At 38.4% G+C, this 27893-nt stretch overlaps 3 protein-coding genes across 8 annotated transcripts; 2 read left to right on the top strand and 1 right to left on the bottom strand.

Moving 5' to 3' along the window:
• Positions 1-2516: 2516 nt before the first annotated feature.
• Positions 2517-20255, bottom strand: klhl32 (kelch-like family member 32). Of its 6 annotated transcripts, XM_079625025.1 has the most exons (13): positions 20035-20231; positions 19884-19955; positions 19147-19366; positions 17366-17478; positions 15942-16122; positions 12006-12113; positions 10144-10242; positions 9001-9216; positions 5511-6237; positions 5318-5376; positions 3980-4172; positions 3546-3640; positions 2524-3462 (listed from the first exon to the last, which is right to left on the bottom strand). In XM_079625025.1, exons 4-13 carry the CDS (start codon positions 17386-17388, stop codon positions 3301-3303), a joined length of 1863 nt encoding a protein of 620 aa, XP_079481151.1. In that variant the 5' UTR covers positions 17389-17478; positions 19147-19366; positions 19884-19955; positions 20035-20231; the 3' UTR covers positions 2524-3300. The 6 variants fall into 6 exon arrangements, with proteins under 6 accessions (XP_079481149.1, XP_079481151.1, XP_079481150.1 ...); XM_079625023.1 differs by lacking the exon at positions 19884-19955 and having other exon boundaries at positions 2517-3462; positions 20026-20254; XM_079625024.1 differs by lacking the exon at positions 19884-19955 and having other exon boundaries at positions 20035-20255.
• A 1000-nt stretch (positions 20256-21255) lies between these two features.
• Positions 21256-23593, top strand: calhm6 (calcium homeostasis modulator family member 6). The gene is made up of 2 exons (XM_079625029.1): positions 21256-22005; positions 22759-23593. Exons 1-2 carry the CDS (start codon positions 21319-21321, stop codon positions 23185-23187), a joined length of 1116 nt encoding a protein of 371 aa, XP_079481155.1. The 5' UTR covers positions 21256-21318; the 3' UTR covers positions 23188-23593.
• Positions 23594-24316: 723 nt separating this feature from the next.
• calhm5.1 (calcium homeostasis modulator family member 5, tandem duplicate 1) lies at positions 24317-27250 on the top strand. The gene is made up of 2 exons (XM_079625030.1): positions 24317-24993; positions 25553-27250. The coding sequence occupies exons 1-2, from the start codon at positions 24436-24438 to the stop codon at positions 25940-25942; spliced, it is 948 nt and encodes a 315-aa protein (XP_079481156.1). The 5' UTR covers positions 24317-24435; the 3' UTR covers positions 25943-27250.
• Positions 27251-27893: the final 643 nt, after the last annotated feature.

The following is a 27893-nucleotide window of genomic DNA, read 5'->3' as shown; positions in this document are numbered from 1 at the left end:
GAAATATCTTTTTATATTATGAGTTACTTTTTCAAACAAGTAACACAAGTTACTGTTTTTCCCTTTATTGCCTGAAACTTTTTCTGTCCCCATGTTGAGAAATTGGAAATAAGTGCAGTTGTGTGAGTCATGATGGTTGTTGTATTTCTAGACTAAATGTGAATATTATGCAAACCTACAATAATTAAATGTTAAATTACTCAAAAAATACTTTATATATTTATATTTAACTATTTTCCAATTGAATTGAATTCAATTTAATCCAATTCAACTATTTTCCATGATGATCCAATTCAACCTATGAAGGACTAAAAATGACAGAAGGAAAAATAAATAAATAAATGTATAATACATATAGAAATGCATAAATAAATAAATAAATAAATACATGCAAAATACAGAAATAGCCATTTATATTACCAAAATGTATTTATTTTCACTATTATTTATGCATTTATTTATTTATTTCTACTTTTATTTATTTATTTATTTTTAGTCCTTCATATCAACCATAAGCAAAAATTACCTTTCATTTCTTGTGTTTTTATTGCTATAAAACTGATGAACTTTCTTCTCCTGTGTCCTATTTTTCTGCGGTCCAGAATGGCAGCACGGCTAAAAGGTTTGTTTGCATTTCCTTCAGCCTGAGGCTCATTCATTTCACTTAAAGGGCCTTTCCACTTGCCAAAAATATAACTTTTTGTTGTTGTTGTTGTTGTTATTTAAAAAAACAAAAAAAACAAGCAAGCCCAGTCCAGATGAGCAAAATTTATGTCATGCATTACTTTCCATTAAAAAGTAACTAAGTATTGCAATTAGCTTATTGTAATGCACTATGTTTAAAAGTAACTTTCCCCAACACTGCCAGTGATCACAAATGACTGAAAACCTTCACTGGTCAAAAAGTAGAGTGGGAACCCTGTAAATATAGGTTTTGGAATAAAGCTATTGCTCATCTCTAGTTTGTATCCAGTGTAACAGAGTGAATCAGACAGCAATGACTCGTTCAAACTAACCAAGAAGCAGAATTCCACAGACAGTCCGAGTCAACACTCAAATCAGAAGATCCTGTCATTTTGGTGTCAGCCAGTCTAGAAACTCCATAGCTAAGCAGGATTAAGACAATGCACGCTTGTAAGAGATGGTCCCAAACTAAAGGAAGAGCTTTGTCAACATTCAGATAGGGCACATCTTGAAACTCACGAGTTAACGCCAGAGGCCTAAAGCAGACATCCTTGTGAGACCTCTTTTTGAGTTTGCAGGACTGAAATCCTCTTTAAAATCCACAGAGACTGCCGGAACATATAAAAATGCATCAGATCATTCCAAAACATAGACAGATTATTATCAAACATTGATCATCTGCATAATTCTATATCATGTCTACAACCTATATACATATGTGACTATTATGCCTAGATCACACATAATTCATGCAATTACTATTGAATGGTTTATTGGAGGTGTGTCTGGTTTACTATGTGTGTGAATGATTTCTTGAATTATGGTATGGATCAAATCCATGTAAAATGTATTGTAACTCATAAAATTAATATCTAAATCATACCCAACTAGAGCTGCACAGTTAAGAGACCATGTGAATAATCTGATCACATGTCATTTATGTGAGAGGAGGAGAAATAGTCACACCCTGAACCAAAGATGATACCTAATTGGTCAGAATCTCTAGGGGTTGGATAAACATCTGAGTTTAAAAACTCTGGTCATGATCAAAGCATTAGATGAGATAGGCTAAAATGGGTTAAGACTATAATGGGATGAGGTTGGGGTCAGAGTCTAAAGCAGTTTCTGGGTAGAATAGTTAAATAAAGTGTCTTGTGTTATGTGCTTACGAATATAGGGCCAGATTTACTAAACAGGGCAATTTCAAAATAGCGCCGATGGGATGGAAAGATCTGCGCTTGATCTACTGATGACACGCAAGTTAAAATACGCAGACACAGCCGGATCATTTCCATAATGACCAACCAAGCGCTACCAGCGCGAGTTAGCGTCTGATTTAAGACGTGCTTTTTTAGGCGATAAATAATGGTTCAAATACTAGTTAACTGATGAGCGCAAACCTTAGTAAATCACCTTGCATGATTCATTTAAATACTCTCCTCTCATAAATTTTGCGTATGAAGGGTAAACTCCTACAAAGGCATGCAATAAGGTCAGCCGCAAATATAACCCTGTCCATGCCTTTTCAGAGCTAATTTTTCACTGCGTGTCTTTAGTAAATCCTGATCGTTTTTTAACGCCAAAAGAGGGTTTGCGCTGGATAAGCTATTAGTAAATCTGGCCCTTAATGTCTTTAACTGCTGATCTTGTTACCGTGCTAATAAATAGTGTTTTCACTATAGTTTGGATATAACTATCCGCTGCAGAGTTGATAGTTTCGGCCGTAAAATAAGTGATTCTGTCAAAATACCCTATAAAACCCTATAATAATTCCCTTTGAGCTAAACTGACCTGTTTCCCTTTACACCAGCGAATCAAAGATTAAACAGATCACCGGTTTAATCATTATTGCACAACTGCATAAATTTATTAAATACATTATGTAAAAAAAGTGTGCCCTTACATGTTTTCTTATGGAATGGGCAGTTTTTTGGTGGTGGGGTGGAGAACAGTCAAGATTGTGAAGATGCTGGGTGTGTATTTGTCGTCAGCTGTGGTCATACACATTCAGTAAACAATACGGTCTTCTTCATCCTGAGTTTTGATAGAAAGTACAGTTTGTCACAGGCTGAGAAATGACATGGAATGGAAACTGATGTTTGGCTGATTTCAACATTATATTGTCCCAGAACATTAAGGTCAGAGTGGAGAGTGGATTGAATTCTAGAATCTCTGAAAACGGGTCCCTGACACTTCGGCCCTGTCCCAAATGCCGCCCTTGCATTTTCCCCTTGTTGTAATTCTGCATGGATTGTTGAGTAAAAGAGTGTTAAAACTACAAATTGAACAACAGTCTACATGTTAGACTGGGCCATAAAGTGTCTTTAAATCATTCAGCCAGATTTACACACTGCTTGTTAAACTGGATTAGCATGGTGCAGTACCATAGCATATCCAGTTCCGAAATGCATGAACGTCAGTCAAACTTGACAATAAAAAAACTCTTGAACTTCTTTTTGAATGTTTCCACATCCATCAGAACACTTCATACTGGCTCAACGTGATCAATGTATGATCACCGATGACTCCACTCCATCCACCCGTCACAGTTTGTGGGAGTAGAATAGGCTTTTAAATGATTCCACTGGTTCATAGTGTGTTTGTGGGAATATCCTGTTAGAGAGCCCCTATCCTGTGATGTGGCACTTGTAGGGTCTGCAGGTTGGGGCAGGTAAAGTACGGTGCAGGCAAGAAACATGTCGCCACTCCATTCGAAGCGAATGGGAGCGTTGGCCCATAAAAAACCTCCTCTTTACCCTTGGTGCTCACATCTAGCACCTGCCAAATAGACAAATGATAGGATTTCAACATTAATTATTCAACATGTCATTCAAACATAAGCACCATTCAAGTCAACTCACCTGAATGCAAGCAAGGGGTTCATTTGTCCAGATGGAATATCCACCAACCACATAGATTCTGTCATCATGGACAGACACTCCTGCCTCATTTTGGCCTATGAGGAGAATGTAGACATTACGCTTAAAAAATACCATGGTCTAATAACCCTTTCAGGCACAGTGGACACTGCGAAATAATATTAATCTTTACAGTTTGTGAAAATGTTCGATTGGATCACTTCTAAAAACGTCTTACCAGCTAAACTAGGTAGATTTTTGCACACATTACCAGCTTAGTACTTTTTGTAAGAGGTACTAGAATCAGTAATTCTATTTAATGCTTCAGAAAAAAATACAGTACATACAGTAAAGCTAGGTTTTGAAGAGAAAAGAAAATGTGTAGGTAAATAGGTGAATAATCATATCTATTACATAGTTATAGTGGGTGTGGTGACCTGTGAGGAGACTGAAGGTGCAGCGTGTCCACTGGTCCATGTCCATGTCGTAAGAGTCGATGTGTCTAACCAGGATGCGGTCATTGTTGTAGTCTAGATCGTTCCCCCCGAGCACATATAGCTGCCTTTTGACTGCCGCCATCACATGGTACACCCTCCTCTGCAACATGGGACTGCGCGCTAGCCATTGATTCTATTACGGAGAGGAAATAACAAAAGAAAAAACAGAATTATTCTCATTTTCAATTATTCTTAAAAACACGTCAATTCAAACTATACAATTGACCAGGAAAAAAGACTAACAAATATATGGTAAAATTATTTTTGCTGGTTAATTGTATAGTTTGACATTGCACATCCACTGGAATATTTATATGGTATATATATATATATATATATATATATATATATATATAAAAATACTTTGTCAAAAGAAACATTTAGCATTAATTTCTTTTGCATATTCCAGTGCGTGTGCATTTATTTGCGAGAGGTGTGTTCATGCAGAGATTGCACGAGCAGTGGTGAGTGAGAGTGTGAATATACACATGTGTGTTTGGCGACCATCTGTTGAGGGTATTGTGGGTGGGGGGTTGCTGTTCCTGGCAGGTGAATGCAAAGCCACTTTGAATACCAATGAGCCTCTGCCTCCTGTTCTTTCCTCCTCTCTTCTTTCTTTATATCTCTCTCTTTGAAAAACACACAGTTGCACTGACCACAGAAGTTATACGATACTTATTTTTAAGTCTTTTTGAATGTAGCATTAATAAATTACAATGGTGTGTAGAGGATTTGTATTGGACATAAGTCCCTTGTGTGTTTTTTTTTTTTTTTGCATTTATTTGATCAAAAATACCATAAAACCAGTAATTTTGTCAAATATTATTACAATTTAAAATAACTGTTTTCTATTTGAATATATTTTAAAATATAATTGATTCCTGTGATAGCAAAGGGTCAGTGTCACATGATCCTTTAGAGATAATTATAATATGCTGATTGGGCGTTCAAGAAAATGAGTCTAATTATTGTCAATGTTGAAAACAGATGTGCTGCTTAATATTTTTGTGGAAACCGTGATACATTTTTTCAGGATTCTAGATTAATAGAAAGTTCAAAAGAACAGCATTTAAGGAAAATAATTATAAATGTCTTTAATATCATGTTGATCAATTTAATGCATCCTTGCTGTGCTGAATAAAAGTATTACTTTCTAATTAATAATATTATAATTTATATAATAAATATACAATATCTATAATATTTTAAGATGAGAAAGATGCACCAACCAGCCACATTATTCTCACATAACCACATACAGTAAATGCAATATGTTACCTGTCCAGGGTCATACACCATCAGTCGGTTCTGGTACTGAGCTGTGTTAGTGACACCACCTGCAGCAGAAGAAGCCATCATTTTATGTTAAACTGATGCTAGTAATGCTTTAAAGTCTTGGGCCTAGAAATGCATTGGGAGATTCCTGATATATGCAGAGTAGTGGGGTAAATGTGAAGGAATGTATTATTACCTGAGACCCAGAGCAGCCCGTCAGACACGCATCCTGCATGACAGGACAGCGAGCGGTCGAAAGGTTGCACGTAGGTCCACTTGTTCCTCTTGGGGCAGTAGCGCTCCACACTGGGCAGAACCTGCCTCAGTTCATTCCTCCCCCCGACGGCATAGAGATACTGTCCCAGAGCTCCCAGCACAAAGTGCTCCCTGCACGCCTTCATTGGTGCAATATCAGTCCAGCGGTTCACCCTCGGATCGTACCGGCACGCCGTCCTCACCGCGCACGTCCTTCCAGTTGCGTGTTCCACCTCCCCGCCAGACACGAACAGGAAGTTGCCCATGACAGCCACACAGTGGTGACTCCGTCCAGCAGGCATGGGTGCTAATTCACTCCAGTTCGAACCCCCGGCGACACGCGTGTGCTCCTGCGCGGCGGGGTTGAAGAACCGCAGCTCCCGCACGCGGCTGACCTCCCGTTTGCGCCCGCCGATGATATATAATGTTAGTGACTGAAAGCGTGGCGTGGTGCGGGACGTCTGACGTAAAGGCTGTGCAAATACAGAGCGGTGGTAGTCCAATGCCTCCTCCACCAGGGCGGCGACGGTGCTGCTGGAGTTGAGGAAGGGGTGGCTACTGGCCACACGGTGCAGGGCGGTGACCTCCATCAGGCCGTAGCGCACGTTTTGCAGCAGTTCCTCCATGTACTGGTATCTGCAGTCGTGCTCCAGCCAACGCACCAATAACTACAGCAGGGCAGAGTGCCTCATCAGTATTCAGCACCGATTCGGGATCAGGAGATCACACTGCTCATATTACAGGCTGCAGCTCACACCATCCACACAATACTGTCTGTCTACGCAGGGCCAACGCTTTGTATCATTGCATGCTAATGCTTAAGATATTGTGTCTCTATACAGTGATGAGAAGACAGCTGCAGATGAGATGGGGGGGGGGGGGATCTGTGAACACGCACACACACACGTAGTCATGAGGTGTGCGTGTGAAGCATACACACATACGCATTCCGGCACAGCCAAGGGAGTTAGACAAAGGGGAGTTAATTGAACTTGAGAGCAATCTAGACTGTTTAGCTGCAGAGGCATGCGAGTACGGCAGAGATGGCTGGAGATAAGCGATGCCACTCTTGTGGAAACAAAGTGGCTTTTAACACAATCAGCCCTGAGACAGAGAACTTATTATAGCATCCCGAGATCATGGGCCACCACCTCTAGACGTTCCACAGCTGTCTCCTACACACAAATGGCAAATTTAAATGCTTGCAATATATTTTTTCTTGGGAGTATTTCATCTGTGAAATGGTTAGATTTCATTGTACTTACACAGAATGATTCCCAGTGCACTAATTTTAGAAAGGTGATATTTCTGTGCTATTAGTAGGACTGAATTGCCGAGATAATGATTGCTGCCAGACAGGTTTCCCTAACATTTCCATTACATTTCCCCCATCTGCCATTGGTTGTTCTAATAGGTAATCCAGCCCCAAAACTCACGCCATTGGTTGAGATAATTTTGCTCTGTTAGATGCTCAAATAGAGCAAAGTTCCTTTTAGAGACCATTAAACTACTTATGGTGTACTTGTGCATATTAAGGATTAAGAAGTTTAGTTTTCCAAATTAAATAATAATTGCTTACATTTTTTACTAATATTAAAATTATGTCCAATACCAATAAACCTATAATTATTTTTATGCTTTTGCTGATAAAAGATAAATATAAGATAAGTATATAAAATTGTATACTATATTGTCAAAAAAATATGAATAAATAAAACACAGTAGATATTAAATAAAATTGTTTAAATGCTAAAGGTGATATGGTAATGGCTGATGAGCAATACATTGCTGATATATTAAAATTTCATATTATATTATCTAAAAAAACACTAGAAAATAATCAGTTTAAATGCTACAGTTAATTTAGTCATCCCAACATTATAATGTGCAGTATGAAAAATGGATATTCATGTATTATTATGGATTACTCAATTCTTAACGTTTTAAACATTGATTAACTTAAGTGAGCATTACATGACAATTGATCATGGACAATCTATCAGACAATATATATCCGAAATGGACCTACCGGTACATAATTGCACATTTAAGCTTTAAGTGTACATAGATTTCAGCAAAACCCTCCATTCCTGTTTGGCATCATTAATCATGTAACGCTCTATTGAGGTTCTGTTTCGCCTTCTTCCTTTCTCTGAATTTTTTTCAACTCTCCTCCTTTTCACAGCCAGCAGAAAAGAGAGAGAGAGAGAGAGAGAGAGAGAGAGAGAGAGAGAGAGAGAGAGAGAGAGAGAGAGAGAGAGAGAGAGAGAGAGAGAGAGAGAGAGAGAGAGAGAGAGAGGTATGAGCAAGGCAGCGTCTGTTGACTGTGAAGGTCACACTGGATCAGAGAACTTCCTCGGGGCAGAAAATAAATGAACTCCCCCACCCACTCCCGCACGGAGAAAGACAGACAGAGAGTGAGTGCGAGAGAAGAAAAAAAGAACAAAAAAAAAAACAAAGAGGAAGAAAATGTGATTTCCAGAGCGTGAGACTCAGAGAACTCTGCATGACGATGATTGACAGCCAAACTATATCGAGGGTTGTATTGGCGGGCGCACGTTCGGACTGGCGGACGGCAGCACCAGCCCCTGTGCCCATCACGCTTCCGTCTGATGCCCAAATTAACCTTCTCTGCAAAGTGAAGGAGGCCCAAAGCAGCCTAATCAGGGCCTGATTATGGCAGCAGCGACTGGTTAAAGGGTCAGGGTAATTGTGCCATCAGAGGCCTGATTGTTTTCAATCAGTAGGGCGGCCGGAGTGACAGCTGGGGGATTGAGGCGCTGATGGAGCCGCGGTGGGCCTAATCAGAGAGAGGCTGGTTGGGGGAGGGGTGGTGGGGGGGTGCCTGATTGGTGCAAATGAATAGTCACACCAGAGCCCCCCCGACTACAGCCTCCGCCCGAGTGTACATACATACACACGCACGCTCACATTGTCCGTACACCTTTTTTTCTCACTCTTACACCGTAAATTAAACAGGCAGAGTTTGTGTGAATATGACCTTAAGCATTCAGATTTACTTAATGACGCTTTGCGTTTGGCAGCTGTTATAGAGATTGTCATGGGGTCCAAAAGTCTGAGATACACTACCAAATAAAAATAACAAATACACTACCAAATTATATTAAATGCATAATTATTTGACTGTAAAGTTGAACTTTTGCTTTTTTGACAGCAGCACATGAGCTGCAAGTTTGTGTAAAACCTGATGATCACATTGTCTAACATGATTTAAGATGTTCCAAAGAGATGTTCTTAAATCACGAACTAGAAATGATATAGAAACTTACATATTTCATAACTGTCCTTTGTTGTAAAGTTTTCAGAATTTTAAACCCCATGCTGATATTACACATTAAAGCATGTAAGCTACCTAAGCAGTTCAGAGATGTTTTGAAGAGTTTAAGTCTGTGAATTTGCGGCCCACACACCTGCCATATCTCCTCCTCACTGAGGGAGGTGAGCCGGTCGCTTTTTAGCACTTCCCTGAGGAGCCGATAAGGTAGGAGCAGCACTTCCTCTTGCCTGTTCTTCTGCAGCTCAGAGAGGTGATCCACCAGAAAGCCCACCACTGCTTCCTCCAGGGCCGGCAAGTGGAAGAGGTCTGCCAGCCTGTACAGGTCCAGGTAGTTAAAACTGTTCAGCTCCTACAGGCACAGATATAAATACAGACGGATTCACGGTCAGAGGGGGTGTTTTATTCATGCATGAAAACTAGTTGAGCCTTACAGTCTAAAATGAAACCGTACATGCCTTGAAACATACAAGCACACAAACGCATACAATAATAGATACCCCCATGAATACACACTCAGTCGTTTAATATTGTAATACAGTAAATAATAAATAAAAAAATATGATAAATGATTAATGGGAGCTCAAAAGAGCTAAATTTCATGAAAGCCCATAATATCCAAAAACAGACAAATCTTAAGTAAAACAAGGAACAACGGAGACAAATCTAGTCAGGATGCTCCACATATGCAGGATGAAGAAAGACGCTTCACACAGAGACTGACTGCCATCTACTGGTTAAAATGAACAACAAGCTCATTTTAAAGGCAGTGATGAGAAATGAACAGGTTCAGGTGAAATCTGCAGATCTTTTTCACATTTTCTAGGCTGAATTATGGGGGAAATCTATGGAATTCAGCAGAAAGAGGGAAAAATTATAGGGAATGATAAATAGGTTTCTCGCACAAAGGCTTCAAGTAACCTTGGAATATAACACAGAGTCATATAGAGACTACTATTATGATAATTGTATGTATTATTTGTGTCTTTTTGAAGCTTAAAAGCTTCAGTAGTATGCGTTCATTGGAATCAAATTGAAAAGAGCATGTAAAACTGTGGAAGAAAGAAACTCAAATCAATGAAGGGTGAATCAATGATGACAGATTTTTTTTCAGAAATATTCCTATAAAAATGAGCATGTAAGAAGCATTAAATGAGTAGAACTTGTACAAAATGACTACTGATTACACAGTAACGTTATGTAGTACTTGCTAAAAACACAAAATAAGCTTTATCAAAACGTTGCAAGTTTTCAAGGCAGAAATAACCTGTAAACACACCTGAATGAGATAGTGGGAACAGAGGCTGAGCAGTTCCAGCAGCTGAAGGTGGCTTCCAGCAGACAGGACGTCTTGTATCACTCCTGGCTCCAGCATTATCTACAGACAAAGAACCTGATTGAGACTATTGTAAGAAACCGCAACCTTGCATTCCTAATTCCATGTAAGTCAGGGGCCTTCAACCTTATTCAGACCAAGGACCCCTTAATGAAGAAAGAGACGGAGCAGGGCTTGTATAAACATGTGTTGCATAAGCCTGCTCTATAAAAGATAAGTTTACAGCTACTATATTAAAGGTATTTACATATGTATAATGCTTAGATTGCAAACCTAATATTATTACAATTTAAAATAACTGAATTTACTTCTGTCTAAAGTGTCTCATGAGCCTTCAGAAATCATTCTAATACGATGATTTGGTGCTCAAGAAGCATTTATTATTATTAATGTTGAAAAAAGTGCTTCTTATTATTTTTGAGGAATTCTTTGTTGAATAGAAAGTTCAAAAGAACAGCATTTATTTGAAATAGAAATATTTTGTAACATTATAAATGTCTTTACTGTCACTTTTTATTAATTTAATGAATCCTTGCTGAATAAAATAATTAATTTCTTAAATATTACTGAACCCAAACTTTACCACAGTAATGTATATAATATTGGACCGTCTCTATCCCTTAGGATATCGTTAGCAGTGCTTGAATGTAAAAGTTGTTTAGCAACAGACAGACAACCAATCAAACTAAACAACTGACATGACAAAAAAGTGATGGCAAAAGCATTAACTGGAGTAAAATCAGACATTGCTTTTTTTGTTTTTGCTTTTGTATGTTTCAGGTTACTTAAAACAGCCAGAGTGGGCCTACATGGTGACATTTTCACAATTCTAAATCACATGCTTGTTCCAATCTGTATTTGTTCAGTGTTAGTGACTTCATGAATATGCAACTCAGAACATAGACTATACCAATAGAGTATACATATATACATAGTATATAGATATATAGTGTAAGGTTGGAAATAATCCAAGATTATTTCAACGCAACAAAGACACTTGCTTTTCTCTCAGACATTTCCAGTACAGCAATGCTAAGACTGATGTGGGCCTATTAGGCCAAAGCTTTTGGACAATGGGGGAGATGGTGATAGTCTGATTGGTCGGTTTGAATATCTCACACCTAGGTGTTAGTCACATGGTCAGAGGAGATGACAAAACTTGATTGCAAATGTTCTTCTTAGTCTCTTTGCTTTGGATGCTGAACTGAGACAGAGGCTCTGCCTTTGTCTCTCTATTTCTCTCTCTCTCTCTCTCTCTCTCTCTCTCAGGTAACATTTTACATTTAGGCTGGGTACAAATGGTTTAAATTATCATTACATCATGTTGTAACTATTTTAAGTGTAAACATAACCTTATTGCACATTGAACCTTTTTTAATTCATGGAGTCAGATTAAAACGAGATAATTGCATATGAGAACATGTGTCTTATTTAACCAAAATTCCTTTGAGACGCTGGAAAGACTTGAACACGCGCGTCCTTTACCGGCTGTTCGAGAAACCGGAAGTTTGGGCCGAATAGCCGGATATATATACAGAGTATACCAATAGTATAGTGTAAAATCTTCAAACTAACATGAAATAAGATAACCTAGTATTATATTTAACCAGATTTAGAATTTCAATAAGCCTATTTGTGAAGCTCCAGAATAAATTATTCACAAGGATTTCACGTATCTGCTACGTATGATTCATAATGGGGTCTTTCCAGAATCTAGAGACCTGTCTTTGCTTGAGGCACTGCAAATTTTGTTTGTTTTGCATGTTCTGGGCCGCATGCTACTGTGTGGGCTATGCTGAATTTACCTGGCCTGTGTAGGCGAAGTCCAGTGCGTGCTTCAGTCCGACGCTAGTCACACCCTGGAGAGTTACCTCATCTGCCTCACTCTCCACCATACACAGACTGAACATGGCCTGAAGATACACACACACGAACTCATAAGCAGGATGCACCACAGAACTAGAGTAATATAACATCCTGTAAAAAACTGTTAAAGCAAAATGTCAAAAAACTGTTCATTCAAGTCTAAAGAGTTTCACACTGAGAATGAAAGTGAGTCCATGGCCATCAATCAGTGCTGTACTTTCTCTCTCACACACACACAGACACACAAACACACACACGCACGCAGAATAAAGAGACCAAGAGGCCAGTGCTGTCCCACTGTGTTCTCTGGCAGGAGTACACTAATCAAAAGCATTGATTGCTGTCACAGAGCGAGTGTAGGATGGTCATTGATCAAAGCCCATGGTGAAGAGGAAGTCAAAGGACATTGGATCATCATTACACCAACTCCACTGATCAAACCTAACTGCTCCTAATGATGAACTTCCAGCGTGAAATAAAAAAAAACTGTAATCTATCTATCTATCTATCTATCTATCTATCTATCTATCTATCTATCTATTTTAATATTTATATATATATATATATATATATATACATGCCTCCCAAAATCAGAGTTATAACTCTCAGGCACAGATTAAGTCTTAAGTCAAAGGTTCTGGATTGAAATTAGTGTCAACAGTCTTTTGAAAGAATCAATAGACATTTAATGCAGGTCTTAGCTCCATATGAAAACGCAGCGTGTGCTGAAAATAGATGCAAAGTGTTTATCATCTTTTATCGTTGTCACCTCACCCTCTAAAACTGTTCCCCCAGTAGTATGTCACATTTAAAGTGCCTGGTAAAGTATACCGTGTATTTCTATTTTCTATTTAAAGAGCAGTACGTTTTTAATGACTGACCTCGGGACCTCGGCTCACATTCAGATATTTTAAAGGACTCATTAGAGCTGATGGTTGTTGGTTTGTTGACAGCTACTTACTGGGACACCCCTGCCCATAAGCAAGACTTAGGGTTTTTTTTTGGAAGGGGATTGTGGGTAATAAGCATGACCAGTCCTGTGTCACATGTCCGGCTGAATGACTTCTGACCTTGGAAAAGCAAAGCAGGCTGGTCAGACAGCAGCTTTGTGAGCTAATTAGTTTACAATCCATGCTTTTTGAGCCATATGAAAATACAGAATGATTCAATGCCTCACATCAGTGTTACCAGCATTGCTGCACCGTGAATCTAAGCAGCAGCTGCTGAATCTTCAGCACCATGCAAAATAAAATCATATTTCACATGAGCTGTGACTGCGAGTGCAATGAAATAGAATAAAAAAGACTGTGTACCACAAAAATAAAGCCAGGAAACGTCTAACTATTGAGTTGCCTTCATGGACTGCAGACAAAAACAATATAGTTACAACACTACAAGTGTACTCTAATTCACCAACAAATGAGTCAGCTCTTTTTAATTAATAAAAAGCATACGATGCAAACAGTGTAGTCCGATTCCCGAACAAATTACTTGCACGGTTTTTATGTACTGTTGATTTTTCAATGAATAAAAAGTTGTATTAAGAGTTTTAATCAGTCGGTCTAATCATTATATTCAGTAAATGAAGCAAGCATGTGTAAGTATCATTACTCATGATTGTTGCTGATGTTATTACTCGTTAAAGATACACATTTGCTACACATTTATATTTACAGTATATATAATTTGTGTTTACTCAGAGAAATGTGCTGTACGAACTTCTCTGGTCAAATGTGTAATGTCATTGTGGCCAGCAGTGCGGGGCCAAGAGCCGTGAGAGAACGGCACGAGGCCGGTGGCGTGACTGATAATGAGTGTTACCTGCGCGCTGCAAAGTTCTTGTATCTCTCATAGAGAAACCTCGGAAGAATAAAAGGAGAAGCGACGACAGTGAAGGACGAGAGAGGACCAGGCCTGGACATGTTATGTTTTGTTTATGTGTGTGCGGCAGTTGTCCGTGAGGGGCTGCCGCTTTTACTTTTTTTGTTTTGTTGTTGGTTTATTTTATGGAATTAAAAATGTTTGAATGTTCGCCAGTTCCCGCCTCCTTCTTCCCTGATCCTCTAGCATTGCTACAGTCATTATTACAGTGTTTGTCTTTAATGCCAGTGCCACAGACGCAGATTACACCTTTCGCATTTATTCATTAGTGCCACTGAGGTGTTAAAGCTCGAAAGGGTGCAATATCCTTTCATTTCTCAGGGACATCCGGCCTAAAAATAGAACAAGACAGGTGACACTGGGTAAACTGGTGTGATTTTTACAGTTTCCAAAGAAAATGTGACACGCGTTTGAGTGTACAAACCTCACTGCCAAAATTCTAAGTTGTTCTGGGTGGTTGCCTGAGTGTTTCTAAGTGGTTGCTATGGGTTCTTCTGAGAGGTTTTCCTGAAATTCTCTTTCTGGATGTTCAGGATGGTTATATGACCGTTGCTTACTGGACCAAGTCAAAATAGCCCACCTTTCTATGATACTGTATTTATGTGTATAGATATGACTTGCGTCCCTCCTTCCCTCTATCCATCTAAGGGATTTTCACCCACTTATGTTTCAGATGATGAATACTACACCTCTCTCCAACAAGCCCTAAAATTGGAGGTATAATTAATTCACAAACAAGGCAGGACCATTAATATGTCAGTTAAATACTGGCAATTGGGATTCATTTCCAAAACACAACTCATTTTGGTATTCACGATAGAGCATATAACACAAGCTCATCCACACGTGTACACGCCTGTCTATTTAAACCTATTCAACCGTTCCACCTAATAGAATTCAGGAATAATAAAAACCTTGCTGGCATACTATGTCAAAGGTAGCTGTCAAACAGAGCCAACAGCTTGATTGACTTAAGCTTTGGATCAGTCCATGTTTTACATAAGCTATGACTCGCCTTAACAACAGCAGAAGGTGTCCTCATCAGAAACCAGGGGCTAAAATCAAAAACAAGGGATTATATCTTATCATTCCAGCCCAACAGAAGTGGAGAGCTTCCCAGGAGACATATAGAGATAAATATACCTGCCCTATTTAATTCTGTTCTTTGGACTGTGCACATAATCTTTCCCTCTGTTGCAGGGCTGTATGTATTTCTTCTTTGTAATCTTCTGAACAAACCAAAATCAAATCTCACTGATACGGTTTCCAGGCCGCTGCTGACTTTTCATTTCCCGTCTGTTGCTCTCTTGTCTCCCGTGTGAACTGTACATATTTGCATCAGGATTGTGCAGCTAAAAGGAAAATCCTGTTATCGTTTACTCACTATCACATTGTTCCAAACACGTATGACTTCTGTGGAACGCAAAAGGAGATGTTCAATAGTGTGTTTACGCTGCTCTTTTCCATATAAAGAAAGACAACGATGCTGTGCAGCTCCCTACATTTCACACCGATTTCAAACCTGCTATAAAACATTTTGATACACCACATTTGAATGTATTATTTTTAGAGCTTGGCAGAACTCATCCCCATTTACTTTTATTTTATGGAGAAGAGCAGCATGAACTTTGTACCTAACATCTCCTCTTCAGTTCCGAGAAAGAATGGATATGTATGGATGGAAGCTCTGTTCCACCACAAAATCATGCTTTGGTAAAGCATTGTTATAAAAAAAAAAATGCAGTAAAAGTCGTAATTATGAGATAAGGTCAACATTTTGTCATAATTATGTGTTAAATTTGTATGCCATAAATTTGACTATTTATGTCAGGATTATGACTTTTTATGTCATAATTATGATTTACCAAAGCATGATTTCTTTCCTATGTGGAGGAAATGTGCTTCCATTGATATTGATATGGAATGATACGATTTTTTGGGAGGACAAGTTTCTGGGGTTAGCGAGATGGAACCTGCACAGTGTACAATCTCACCCGGAAGTAATCGCTGCAGGCTGCCAGGACCGCCTTGTGAGCATGGAACTTCTGATCCCCGGCGACCAGGGTGACATCGCAGAGCAGTCCGTCCTTGCGCTGCTGATTAAGGGCAGAGAGGACCGAGTCCTGGTGGGATTTGGATTGACACAGCCGCTGTCCTGTCAGCATGTCCTGAGAGCTGAGACACAAGAGAAACACTGCAAGACAAGCCCATGCTTGGACTTTGTGAACATCATCATGGTAGCCTGTGCCCAGAAACAATGAAGTGTGTATGTGTCTTTCTCCCTGCTGTTCACTAGATCTATCAATACGCCTATTCAGAATGTGAGATGTCATTGATTCTCACTGCTCCCATTGCCCTGAATAGCTCTTTTCAGCACAACACATTCAGATTTAGCTCTAATTCTCTTTCTGTACATTGAAAAAAAAATGATTTAACATAAAAAGACTGCAGAAATGGTATAGTAAAAAGCTGATAATTAACTTTAAGTTAACTTACCACATTAAAAAATATGATTAATAAAACACCACATGTAATTTTACTGTCAAGATTTAAAGATAAATGTATTAAATGTATTTTTTAAAGATTTGATATTATTAATTCATTGAACATATTTGTTATTGTTCATTTATTAAAAATACATTTATTTTTCAAATCTTTCAATAAAATATATTTCAAGTATTATATTATATATACTTTATTACAATAATAGTTTTATTGTAAACAAAATTGTATTATTTCTATATTCACAATATTTTTTACAGGGCAATATACACTTTTACAACAAAATTACATTTGCAATGAGTAAAAAGTATGAACCATCACATTTGTTGATATTTTATTTCATACTTTTTTGTTAGTTATTCACATTGGCATAATAAAATGCTACATTTTACATTATTTCATTCATGTTAGTTGCATTATTGTAGTGTGATGTATTACCCTGGTGATCTTTATGTGGGTGACACTGTGTTCTGTCAGTGGGGGGTTTTGATGAAGTCATTATGTGACTCTCCTTTATAACTGTGCTATTTTCACTATATTTTGCAGTAACAAACAGATCTGAATACTGGTTGATATTATTCTTATATGATTTGAATCTTATACGCACAGCCAGAATTGGACAAAATAGTCACCAAAATGCCTCCCACAATGTCAGTGACATCATTGTATATATATATTTTTTATTTTTTTTGCAGTAAAAAAAAAAAAATGTTTTACAGTATTAGTTTACACAGATTAGTACAGCCTTCTGGGAGAAGAAAGCTTCGGATGGACTCAGATATCCTCCAGAGCTCTTTAAATAACGCTGACCGTGTCACAACAATAAAATCCAAAAGTGTCTACATCAAATTAAAACTCACCAAAGACGTGAGGACATGGTCATCTCTTAAGGTAGACTGAGGTGTGCAGAATGTACCTGGGAGGAGGCTCAGAGGGCATAGTCCTGGAGGAGAGAGGAGGCGGAGGAAGGAGTGCTTCCTGTTGATACAACAAAACACCAGACAGGCCCGACTGAGCATGTGCAGCACTCTACAGAGAGAGAACAGAAACAGCAAAGACAGAGAGTGAATAAGGACACAGCCTGCATATCTGAGAAGCCTATGATAGCCTGAATATCTGAGCGTCTCGATGGAGCTTCTGAGATGAAAAGCTTTTAAAGATTCGCCTTTACAAAACAGAGTGAAATATCCCTCAGGAAACATATCTGATGTATGAAGGCCAAATATGGCAACCCATACTCAGAATTTGTCCTCTGCATTCAACCCATCCAAGTCAGTGCACACACATTAGAAGCAGTGAGTAATGAACACACACTGCAAAACGGGGACACACACACCCAGAGTAGTGGGCAGCCATTCACTGAGGTGCCTTGGGAGAGATTGCGGGTTAAGTGCCTTGCTCAAGGGCACCTTAGTCATGTCCTGCATGCCGGTATTGACAATCGAACCCACAACCTCCGGTTTACAAGTCTGACTCTCTAACTATAAGGCCACAAGTGTCCCAACAGCCCCATGAAATAAGCTATATGATACATGCTATAAGCTTTCTAGGCTGAAAGTGAAGTCTGAAATTAATTTCATGACAATTATACACATTTCCTCCCCAGATACTGTACTACAAAAAAATTATTATACATTATATAAATTGTATAAATGACAATTGCATACAAACCCAAAATTAAAACATCAGTACAAATTAAATTACAGTATTAATTTTGGGGTGATATGTGCCTAACTGCCATTAAAATAACCGTACAATGGCAAAAAAGTTCGTAAAGGGTTAGTTCACCCAAAAATGAAAATTCTGTCCTCATTTACTCACCCTTATCTCGTTCATCTTCAGTAAGGCTTTCGTTCATCTTCAGAATACAAATGAATATATTTGAATGAAATCTAAGAGATTTCTGTCCCTCCATTGACCATCTACACAACTACCACTTTGACGCTTCAAAAAGTTCATAAAGAGAAACTAATCCATATGAATTAGGGGGTTTAGTCAGAATTTTCTGAAGAGACACAATCACTTTGATGAACAGATTGAATTTAGGTTTATATTCACATAAACATTCATCAACGCACACGTCAGTTGTGGTATGCTTGCTTGCTTGAGTGCGAGAACCAATGAGGTTCATTCTTGTGTGTTACGCAGCAGGTTTGAGCTTCCGCAAGAAACAATGAGGTTTGTTCTCTTGCATCAATCAGGTTCGGTTGAGCTTCTATTTATGTTCTCTCGTCAATGTAAATGTGAATAAAAGCCTAAATTCAATCTGTTCATCATATAGGCTAGGCTAAAGCGACAGTGTCTCTTCAGAAAATTTGGACTAAAATTGGATTAGTTTTACAATCTCTTTATTAACTTTTTGAAGCATTGTGTAGCTGTCAATGGAGGGACAGAAATCTCTCAGATTTCATCAAAAATATCTTCATTTGTGTTCCGAAGATGAATGAAAGTCTTACAGGTTTGGAACGACATAAGGGTGAGTAACGTTAATTAATGACAGAATTTTTCTTTTTCTGTGAACTAATCCTTTATGGATCTAATTACATGCATTGTTTAATGTATGAGACGCAGGAGAATCAAATATAAAATATAAATAACAAATAAAAATATGAAACAATGTTTTTCAAGAGATTCATCATGCAGTAATATTCATCCAAAAAAAAACTAAATAGAAGAAATATTAAAAACACCACTCACCCTATTGATGCACAATGTGTTTGGACACACAACAGCTACAGGCAAAGTTCATTCTGATCCAAAATCAGTCTGTGCATCTCCTTTCATAGAGCCTCATGTGATGGTCAAATGGTATCAAGACTGAGAGTAGCCTAGGCGACCTGATGCAGGACTTATTGGAGCCTAATGGCCCATTGTGTCTGAGCCATCCGAGCACATATTGATCTGATTACAAAATGACCTTCAGTCAGCAGATTGTGGTCCACGGTCAATGGAGAAGAAAAGAGGAGGGGGAAAAAGAGAAATAAAACTAATGATACAGATATTTTCTTAATAGCATTGGTCTGTCACTCAAATGGTCCCGTCCATCATTCTAGCTTGTCACTGACCTACTTAATCAGAGTCCACCCTTAACGTAATCCATCAAACAAACGGTGACTGAATGACAGTTTAAGGTAGGCTACCGTCGCTTTAAAATCAACGTGTAGGATATATCCTACACGTTGATATTATAAAATAATATTAATATTAATAATAACAACAACATGTAGGCGGATGATATATTGTCTATTAATGATATTATTTTGACAAGTTAATTGCGTTACGGAACCAAAGAAGAACTGTCACTAAATGCAGATTATGGTGCTTGGTCGCGAGTCCTTGGCTTCCATAATCACTTTAAAACCTCAACTGTCAAAGGTCTCCTAGCAACAGGGCAGAACCAAGAATATTTGGGCAACAATAAATGTAATCCTCACTGAAGACCCGCCCAACTGCAACCTCATGACATTCAGCTGTGAACTGTTTCGGTACATCCCTTCAGCATCCATCTGTAAACGTTTCTGTATGTTAGACATGTCGTAAATATACAAACATTCACCGGATAAAAAGCGCACGTACACAGTGTACCTTCGCGTCCAGTGTCTTCTTCTCTCGGTCAAACTGATTTTATCCGACGTCGGTCACTTATCAACTTTGACTGACCCAAACAAAATATCTGCATCGACCCCCAAGAGAAAACTGTCCAGAGACTGGGGGTGTAACTCGCTATGTCTATGCCCGATGCGTCTGAGCTACTGTAACCGCTAGAGTCTTAATCAGTCCCCGCCTCTTGCGGTCACATGCCCGGGATCATGCGTGTCCACGAGGCGCCGAATATGAAGTGCAAACCATAGCCAAAAACATTGTCATTTTCTTATTGAATCCGGCATGAGGCATATTTTGATATTTGATATGTTGTTTTACAACTTAATTATTGAATAAATATATCTGTACAATTATTTTAAAGGGAATTATTATTTTAATGAAATAGTAGCCTAGCCTAATCCCCCTTAATTTGAATGATTAAGGAAAAATAGGCCTATATAATTGCGTAAAAATTGAGAGTAGAATATTTTTGAGCATGGCATAACTAGAATATGTATTTAGGCCAAGGCTAGGCCTATATTCTGTAGCCTATAAAAATGCCCATAATGCTGTTTAAAGATTTTATTAATTTACATAAATAATAATTATACATTTATATAGTGCTTTTTCTGGGTAGCCTACTCAAAGCACTTTACATGGAAGGGGGGAATCTCCTCAACCACCACCAATGTGCAGCATCCACCTGGATGATGCGACGGCACGTGATGAATATTAGGAGGCCATGATGGTCAGGGGCCAATAGACAAAAAATTGGCCAGGTTGCCAGGGTTAAAGTCCTATACCTACTCTTTCGAAGGACATCCTGGGATTTTTAATGACCACGGAGAGTCAAGACCTCGGATTAACGTCTCATCCGAAGGACAGTGCTCATCACTATCCTGAGGCGTTAGGACCCACACAGACCACAGCGTGAGCACCCCCTGCTGGCCTCACCAACACCTCTTCCAGCAGCAAGCTGGTTTTCTCAGGAGGTCTCCCATCCAGGTACTAACCAGGCTCAACCCGGCTTAGCTTCAGTGGGCAACCAGTCTTGGGCTACAGGGTGATATGGCAATGACAATTGAGAAAAACTGTAAGTCATGTTGAGGCCCCATTGGAAGTTTGCTGAAGCCCCCTGTAGGAGAACCACTAGTTTAGATTTAGCACTGGTTGTGCTTGAATACAGATTATTGCCTTCACACGTCACTAAAGGGCAAGGAATTAGCCTACATGTTTTGCCGTTTACAATGCCTTTAACTGGTGTGTAGAAATAACACAGACTAAATTATGTTGATGTTGTTGTTGTTTTACTTTTTTCATAAAGTCACTCTCCCACTACAGCTGAAAAGCAGACATTACACGCTTTTAAAAAATCAGTCTCTCAAAACGGAACTGAGAGTTTCATTTCATGAAAAGGATCCGTCAGCTGCAGGCATGGATAAGTTAAAACCTTTGCTTAGCTTCACTCAGAAACAGCAGACCAATTTAGGATTCGGATTAATTGCTCTTATAACTGCGGGTGGCGAGCACGTCTTCTCGGTGTTTGCTTTTAAGTGTCCTTGCAATGATTGGAATTTCATTTACGGAAACGTCTGCCTCCTCGTACCCGCTGTTGTGCTGCTCATCCTAAGTTACATGTTGAGCAATAAAACGTGGAAACTGTTCACAGGTCTGTGCCTTAGGAAATCGAAACTATGTCGTTTTAATTACGCATTTGGCTTTTTGTGTGTTTTTCTTCAAATCACCATGACAGCAATGGTCGCACCTCTCAGCTGGATCGCAGTTGCTCTGCTGAAAGGGGTGTATTTCGAGTGCTCAATGACTGGCGCCAACGTTACACTCTTTAGGCGTCACCTTTGCAACGAAAAGTATCCCCACTGTTGGACGGAGTTGGAGAAGTTCCCGTGTGATGGAACCGCAATTCCACAAAGCGAGAGAGCGGCAGTTCTGTCCATTATACGCGCAGAGTCGCAGGTGAGCAGACGGTAGAAATCATCTTTGTCCAAAATCCGTTTTAATTAGCCTAGATATCATGAAATAGCCTAGATCTCAAATAAGACTCGGAAAATTAAATTTTGCCTTGACTCTTGCTTGATTGTGAATTTTGACTTTCAGAGGTTTCGACTTTTGAAAGCAAATGTTCATGAGTGGTGCCTAAATGTTGTCCATTTTTTGTTAACTGATGGGTACGGGTTAGATTTAGGGATAGGCTCAGTCAGGGTTATAGGCTAGTGCCTAGAAAAAAAAAAGTTACCTTATATTTTTAGGTACAATCACCTTGGATGTTTAAGTCATTTTAACTAAAATTACATTCATCTGAAAATGTGTTGAATCTTGTATAACTTAGCCTAAATTGGAAAATTACGTAATGATAAGCTAAAGCAATGTAAAAACATATGTTATCATAACTTACTAAACATAGCCTATTTTTTTTTTTTACAATGTAGCCTATATAACCCAGTTATTGTAATTTCTATAAGTAGGCTGTATAACCTGTGGAACATGACTGTAAAATAAAGTGCTATAGCCTACCCATTTTCTATGTAGCCTAAAGGGTTATTTCGGCATTTTACTATCCTTCAGATCTTGTTATTTGAGTTCATACGGTCCTCTAAAATAATCTTTAAATTATTTTTTTTGTGATATCTGTGTTTCAACACATCTGATGTTAGTTACCTCTCTTTCGGTGAGGCTAATAATTGTATTAATTCTGAAATATACTTCTAGGTTCTTGGATGGATCCTAATAGCTTCTGTCATGATGTTCACCTTTCTGCTGACATGCATGGCCAGATGCTATTCTCCAATCAGTTACATGCAGCTGAGGTTTTGGAGGATGTACACTCAGAAGGAGAGTGAGTTTTTGGACAGCTATACAGCTCAGCATGCCGAAAAGCTTGCTAAGAGAAACATAACAAGTTTCTTTGAGTTAACCAAACCCATTCCTATGAAAAGTCCTCCCAGACAGGCCTGGCAGAAGATCTCCTCCTTCTACAAGTTCCGGAGCATGGACAAATACTACAGCATCCTGCACAAGTATGTGTCCACTTGTGAGGACCTTGAGAATCCAGCAGTGAGGGCTTCAGTGAAGTCTGAAAATGAATTTGCAAACCCAGCAGCACTTGCATTTGTGGACGAGGGCAAACTGCTCCTGTAGACGTGCATGCTATCTATTTGACAGCTGTTCATGCCTTACCATGTTATTTGGGGTAAATACAGCCGTAAAGATTACTTGCCTCGCTTCATTTTCTGCCTTTTACAGTGTCAATTCATTGTTCTTTTACGTCATTTGTTTCTTTTGAATACTGCTATTATATGATTTTAATATTGCTGGGTTTTTGTTATTGTTTAATTATTTTTTTTGTCTTTCAGTGTAATTTTTCATATGAATATTAAAAAACTGTTTATGCACTGTAAAAAAATATATAATCTTAAAAATGACTTTAACATCCAAGTTGATTGTACTTGAAAATGTAATGCAACTTTTTTTTACAATGTGGCAAATTAAAAAGTATTTTTATAATTTTATAAATAAAAGTTTTCAGATTTTTCTCATCTTTTTCAACAAAGATGTTTGTTTTTTTCAGAAAATGAACAACATCCATATTTATTTAAACAGCTGTCCTGACCTTTTTTAGTGGCTACAAACAAATAGTTGCATTATAATGTTATTTCATGCACGATGATTAGTGATCTCATATTTCAACAGGCAGCACTTTGAGGCTTTTTTCGTGAAGTAATCATGTAGAATTTGACAATCACCCTGCTAAAAGCACACTTTAAAAAAAAATCAATATTCATTAAGCTCTATTTCCGGTTAGCATTAAAGTGGAGACTTTATGTGAAAAGTGCAGTGCATAACAGTGGGGCACAACAAGAGCAGAACAGAAACCGTCTCATACATAACCAGAACAAATTGCTTCCCTTTTTTAATATAAAGTATTTTGTTGCAATACACCTCTTTGTTTGACTTAACACGCACTTGCTGTCTTTAAGATGTCAAGTAATTTCCAGCCTCTATTTCCACATTCCATCCTCCAGATTCCAGAATTGCAATAATAAGCTCATTGTCAGTTCCACAGATCAGTTTTATACCTCTCTAATCCAAAATGCAGCGTTGTGGTTTTGTTTGTTCGACTGATGTTGCATGATAAATGTGCCTATGCATCTGTGGCCGGTTTTGACTTCCAGCAGAACCTGATGAGCTGGTTTTTGTCACTGTCCTTCACTGAATGGGAGGGAGGGGGGTGGACAGGGGAGGGATTTGATGAGCTGTGGTGAATGCCAGAGACAGAAAAGGAGAAGATAAAGGAGGGTGTGGAAAACAAATTCAGAGAGAGACAGAAAAGGGAGCGCCACAGCAGAATTCATCTCTTTCAGTTTACCAACTCATTTGGAGTGTGCTATGTCTGTACCAGCTATGGATTCTTTTAAGACTGTCCTAAAGTTCCTCACGAATCAGAAGAGCACTATTGGCTACAGCTTCATGGCTATTTTGACAATAGGTAGTGAAAGAATCTTCTCCATGGTGTCTTTCCAGTGTCCGTGCAACCGAGAACAGAATTTTGCCTATGGATTAACGTTCCTGCTGGGCCCAGCAGTCGTCTTGCTGGCGATTGCTCTCTTTGTTAGTACACGTCTTTGGCGGTTATATACGGGGTGTTGTCTCAACCCTATCAAACTATGCCCCAGGGGTAACTTTGTGGGATGCTTGTCGGTGTTTGTGAAAGTGCTAACTGGAGCCTGCATTGCCCCTATTATGTGGCTTACTGTAGCGCTGTTAAATGGAACTTTTTATGAGTGTGCTGTCAGTGGCCTGGATGAAAATTTGGTGGTGAATATTTTCTGCCAAAACAAGACACCTACGTGCCGGGAAGAGCTGCCCCGAGTGCCCTGCAAGAAGTCCCAGTTGCCTCCAGATGAAAATATGGAACTGCTGTTGATGCTGCGAGCCCAGTCACAGGTGAGCACTATGTTACACTCTTAAAAATAAAGGTTCTTTATTAGCATTTATGGTTACATGAAGAACCTTTAACATCCATGGGACCTTTCCATTCCACGAAAGGCCTGTATATTGCAGTGTTCATTTTATGGCTAAGTTTATTGTTTTGTTCAGTGTAGTGAATTATTTTTTAAGTCCCCCTATAGTCAATCATTTTATCCCTTAAAACTAATCTTTGATCTCTAATTTACACATTTAAACCATTTTTTCCTTTCCTTTAAAAAATCTTCCTGCCTTAAAATAGCTTGAATGTAACTCCACACCCTTGCCTAATTTAGTATACGCGGTTCTATGTATATGCAAATTAGCCCCGCCTCCACTCACTCGCCCCAGCTCAGAGATCCAGAGGGGGGTCTTTAAGGAAAGCTTTAGAGATATGGTGACAATTACTGTCGTTCTGCAAATCTGCGAAATGCTGTCATTTCTAATCCACGAATTGAGAATTTCAGGTGGGAGCAAAAGTGATTAACTTATAACTTATATATTTGATAACATTCAACTTATTGATTTATGTTCGCAGATACTCGGCTGGTCCATAATTATCATATCAGCAATAGTAGCGCTGATCGGGACTTGCTTTAAGAACTGTCGCTCTCAAGTAAGCTACCTTCAGTTAACTTTCCAGAAAATCTACATGGAGAAGGAAAGGGAAAAGTTTGAGACTTTTGCAGAAGACTACGCCAACAAACTAGCAGAGAGAAACCTCAAGAGTTTCTTTGACAACAAATGCCCTGAAGAATTTCCCTTTCCAAATCACAAGTCCTGGGAGGAGATATCTGCTGTATATACCTTTAAAAAAAGTGAACAGTACTACAGCACACTACAGAGATACGTGGAGCGCACAGATCGAGACTTCAGCCCTGAGAAGCGTCCTGTTCTAGAGGGGAAAGATGGCATAGAGATGGCGTAGAAGCACAAAGCTGCATGGACTGGTTACTAAATAACCAAGAATATGACTTTGAAGACGAAAAACCACTGTGAATCTAAGCAGAATTAGATTTTTATTTGGTAGCTACAACCTGTATTGAAAATAAAGTAACTGGAAGTTTTGTTTTATGCACTTAGGAGGTGGTCCTGGCACAATTCAGACTGCAAATATTTGTGTAGCATTTTATACTTCAATGAACAAACACAGATCTCAGACCCTAAAGATTCAGATAGATTTGAGTGTCTGCAGTGTTTTCAATAACAACATCCAATTTGCATATTGTTTGAATGTCACATTTCAGGTTTTACAAAGTCAAGGAAAGGAAAAATCACATATTTTTGTCACACATTTGTCATTTAGGCCCTCTGTGAATCAAGAGCTCTCTTATGCTCTTATAAAGCAGTGTTCAATGCACTTTAATGCATGAAAACCTCTTGTATATGTAGTATTGGTATGTAATTATCCAGTTGAACAATACTGATTAAAATGTACAATATGATCACATTGATGCCATCCAACAAAATATAGAACATGTAAACATGTAAACCACACTGCTAATTTCCTCTGCAGGTTTTAAGTTTCGACAAACATGCAGGAAACCACATTTAGAGTCCCCGACACACATTTCTTCATTTTGACTCATATCAGCTCTGAATAGGGACCCTTTGATCAAAACAAGTTTCTGTTAGCATAACTTTTCAAAAAGCATAAACAGAACCAGATACTAGAATAAATTAAAATTATTACAGATGGTAAAATGCTGGTTTCCGGCATGTTTGTGGTGTTCATTTCCTGTGAAAGAGAAGCACATATACTCAGGTTGTTGGACTGCAAAAAAAACAACGTGTCAAAACATAACAATAATAATAAAACAATATATGTTATTCATTGTAAGGCAGATTAATTCAAGTTTAAGTGTGTAAAAAGTTACAAATAATGCTTAGAAGTAACAAAACATAGTCTTGTCATGTCTCTCTTCACTTTCAAATATGGCAAAAAAGGACTTAGATATAGAGCATTTACAGTTGTAAGTTTGGCCCAAAACATAAAAATGAATGAATCATTCAGTAAACCGAACTATAAATGACATGCAGCTTATGTGAACTACAGTGACAAATGCAGTCAGAATTTAAGTGAACGATGCATGTACATACTGTTATATTGTGTTTATATTTTTTGTTTGTTTTTTTGGATGCACTTTTGTACTGATTGCATATACTTTTTGTATTTGTTTCTTGCATTTAAAAAAAAAAGTAAAGATTGTACCATAATTTTCCCTGCTGAAAAGTCAATTCTGTTTTGTGCTGTATTTTCCTAGATTCCATTCCAATGAGACATCTTAAATGGCCAATTGTATTATTTGTTAAGAAGTGTTGGAATATAGCTTAAATGGCCTATTCAAACTTATTGCTGGTTAACAGTAGGTGTGTGATGGCAGTGGTCAAGCTGATCTACCTGCAACAAGTCCCAATCTTAGAATTTAAGATGGTCTGAAATGGTCAACGCTTTTTCAGCAGATTTGACAGGATAGCACTGTACACGAAACCACATAAGGGCTTAATTTTTGCAGTTACTTGCCTGTACAATCAATCAATATATACAGGTGCTGGTCATATAATTAAAATATCGTCAAAAAGTTGATTTGTTTCAAGAATTCAACTTAACAAGTGAAACTAATATATTATATAGACTCATTACATGCAAAGTGAGATATCTCAAACCTTTATTTGTTATAATTTTGATGATTATGGCTTACAGCTTATGAAACCCACAAAATCAAAATCCCAGAAAATTTTATTATTACATGAAATCACACAGTAATTACACAGTAATACTGGTCATTGAACCAGGTTTAGGTTCTATTGGCAGAGTGGGCAGGTGCAAATCCTGCTGGAAAATGAAGGAAGCATGAAGTGCTCTGAAAATGTCCTTG

Source organism: Phoxinus phoxinus, assembly GCF_949152265.1.
Source record: "Phoxinus phoxinus genome assembly, chromosome: 10".
Taxonomy (NCBI): domain Eukaryota; kingdom Metazoa; phylum Chordata; class Actinopteri; order Cypriniformes; family Leuciscidae; genus Phoxinus; species Phoxinus phoxinus.
This window is presented reverse-complemented; position numbering and strand designations above follow the sequence as displayed.

What these genes read in the sequence shown, in the direction of transcription:
- calhm6 (XM_079625029.1), top strand. Translation starts at nt 21,319, where the DNA reads ATGTTGATGTTGTTGTTGTTTTACTTTTTTCATAAAGTCACTCTCCCA. An exon ending in TTATACGCGCAGAGTCGCAG is followed by an intron (nt 22,006 to 22,758) that starts GTGAGCAGACGG and finishes ATATACTTCTAG; the next exon opens with GTTCTTGGATGGATCCTAAT.
- calhm5.1 (XM_079625030.1), top strand. Translation starts at nt 24,436, where the DNA reads ATGTCTGTACCAGCTATGGATTCTTTTAAGACTGTCCTAAAGTTCCTC. An exon ending in TGCTGCGAGCCCAGTCACAG is followed by an intron (nt 24,994 to 25,552) that starts GTGAGCACTATG and finishes TTATGTTCGCAG; the next exon opens with ATACTCGGCTGGTCCATAAT.
- klhl32 (XM_079625022.1), bottom strand. Translation starts at nt 16,280, where the DNA reads ATGACATCTCACATTCTGAATAGGCGTATTGATAGATCTAGTGAACAG. An exon ending in GTTCCCACTATCTCATTCAG is followed by an intron (nt 9,217 to 10,143) that starts GTGTGTTTACAG and finishes CTGTGCCTGTAG; the next exon opens with GAGCTGAACAGTTTTAACTA. An exon ending in GTGAGGAGGAGATATGGCAG is followed by an intron (nt 6,238 to 9,000) that starts GTGTGTGGGCCG and finishes GCCCTGCTGTAG; the next exon opens with TTATTGGTGCGTTGGCTGGA.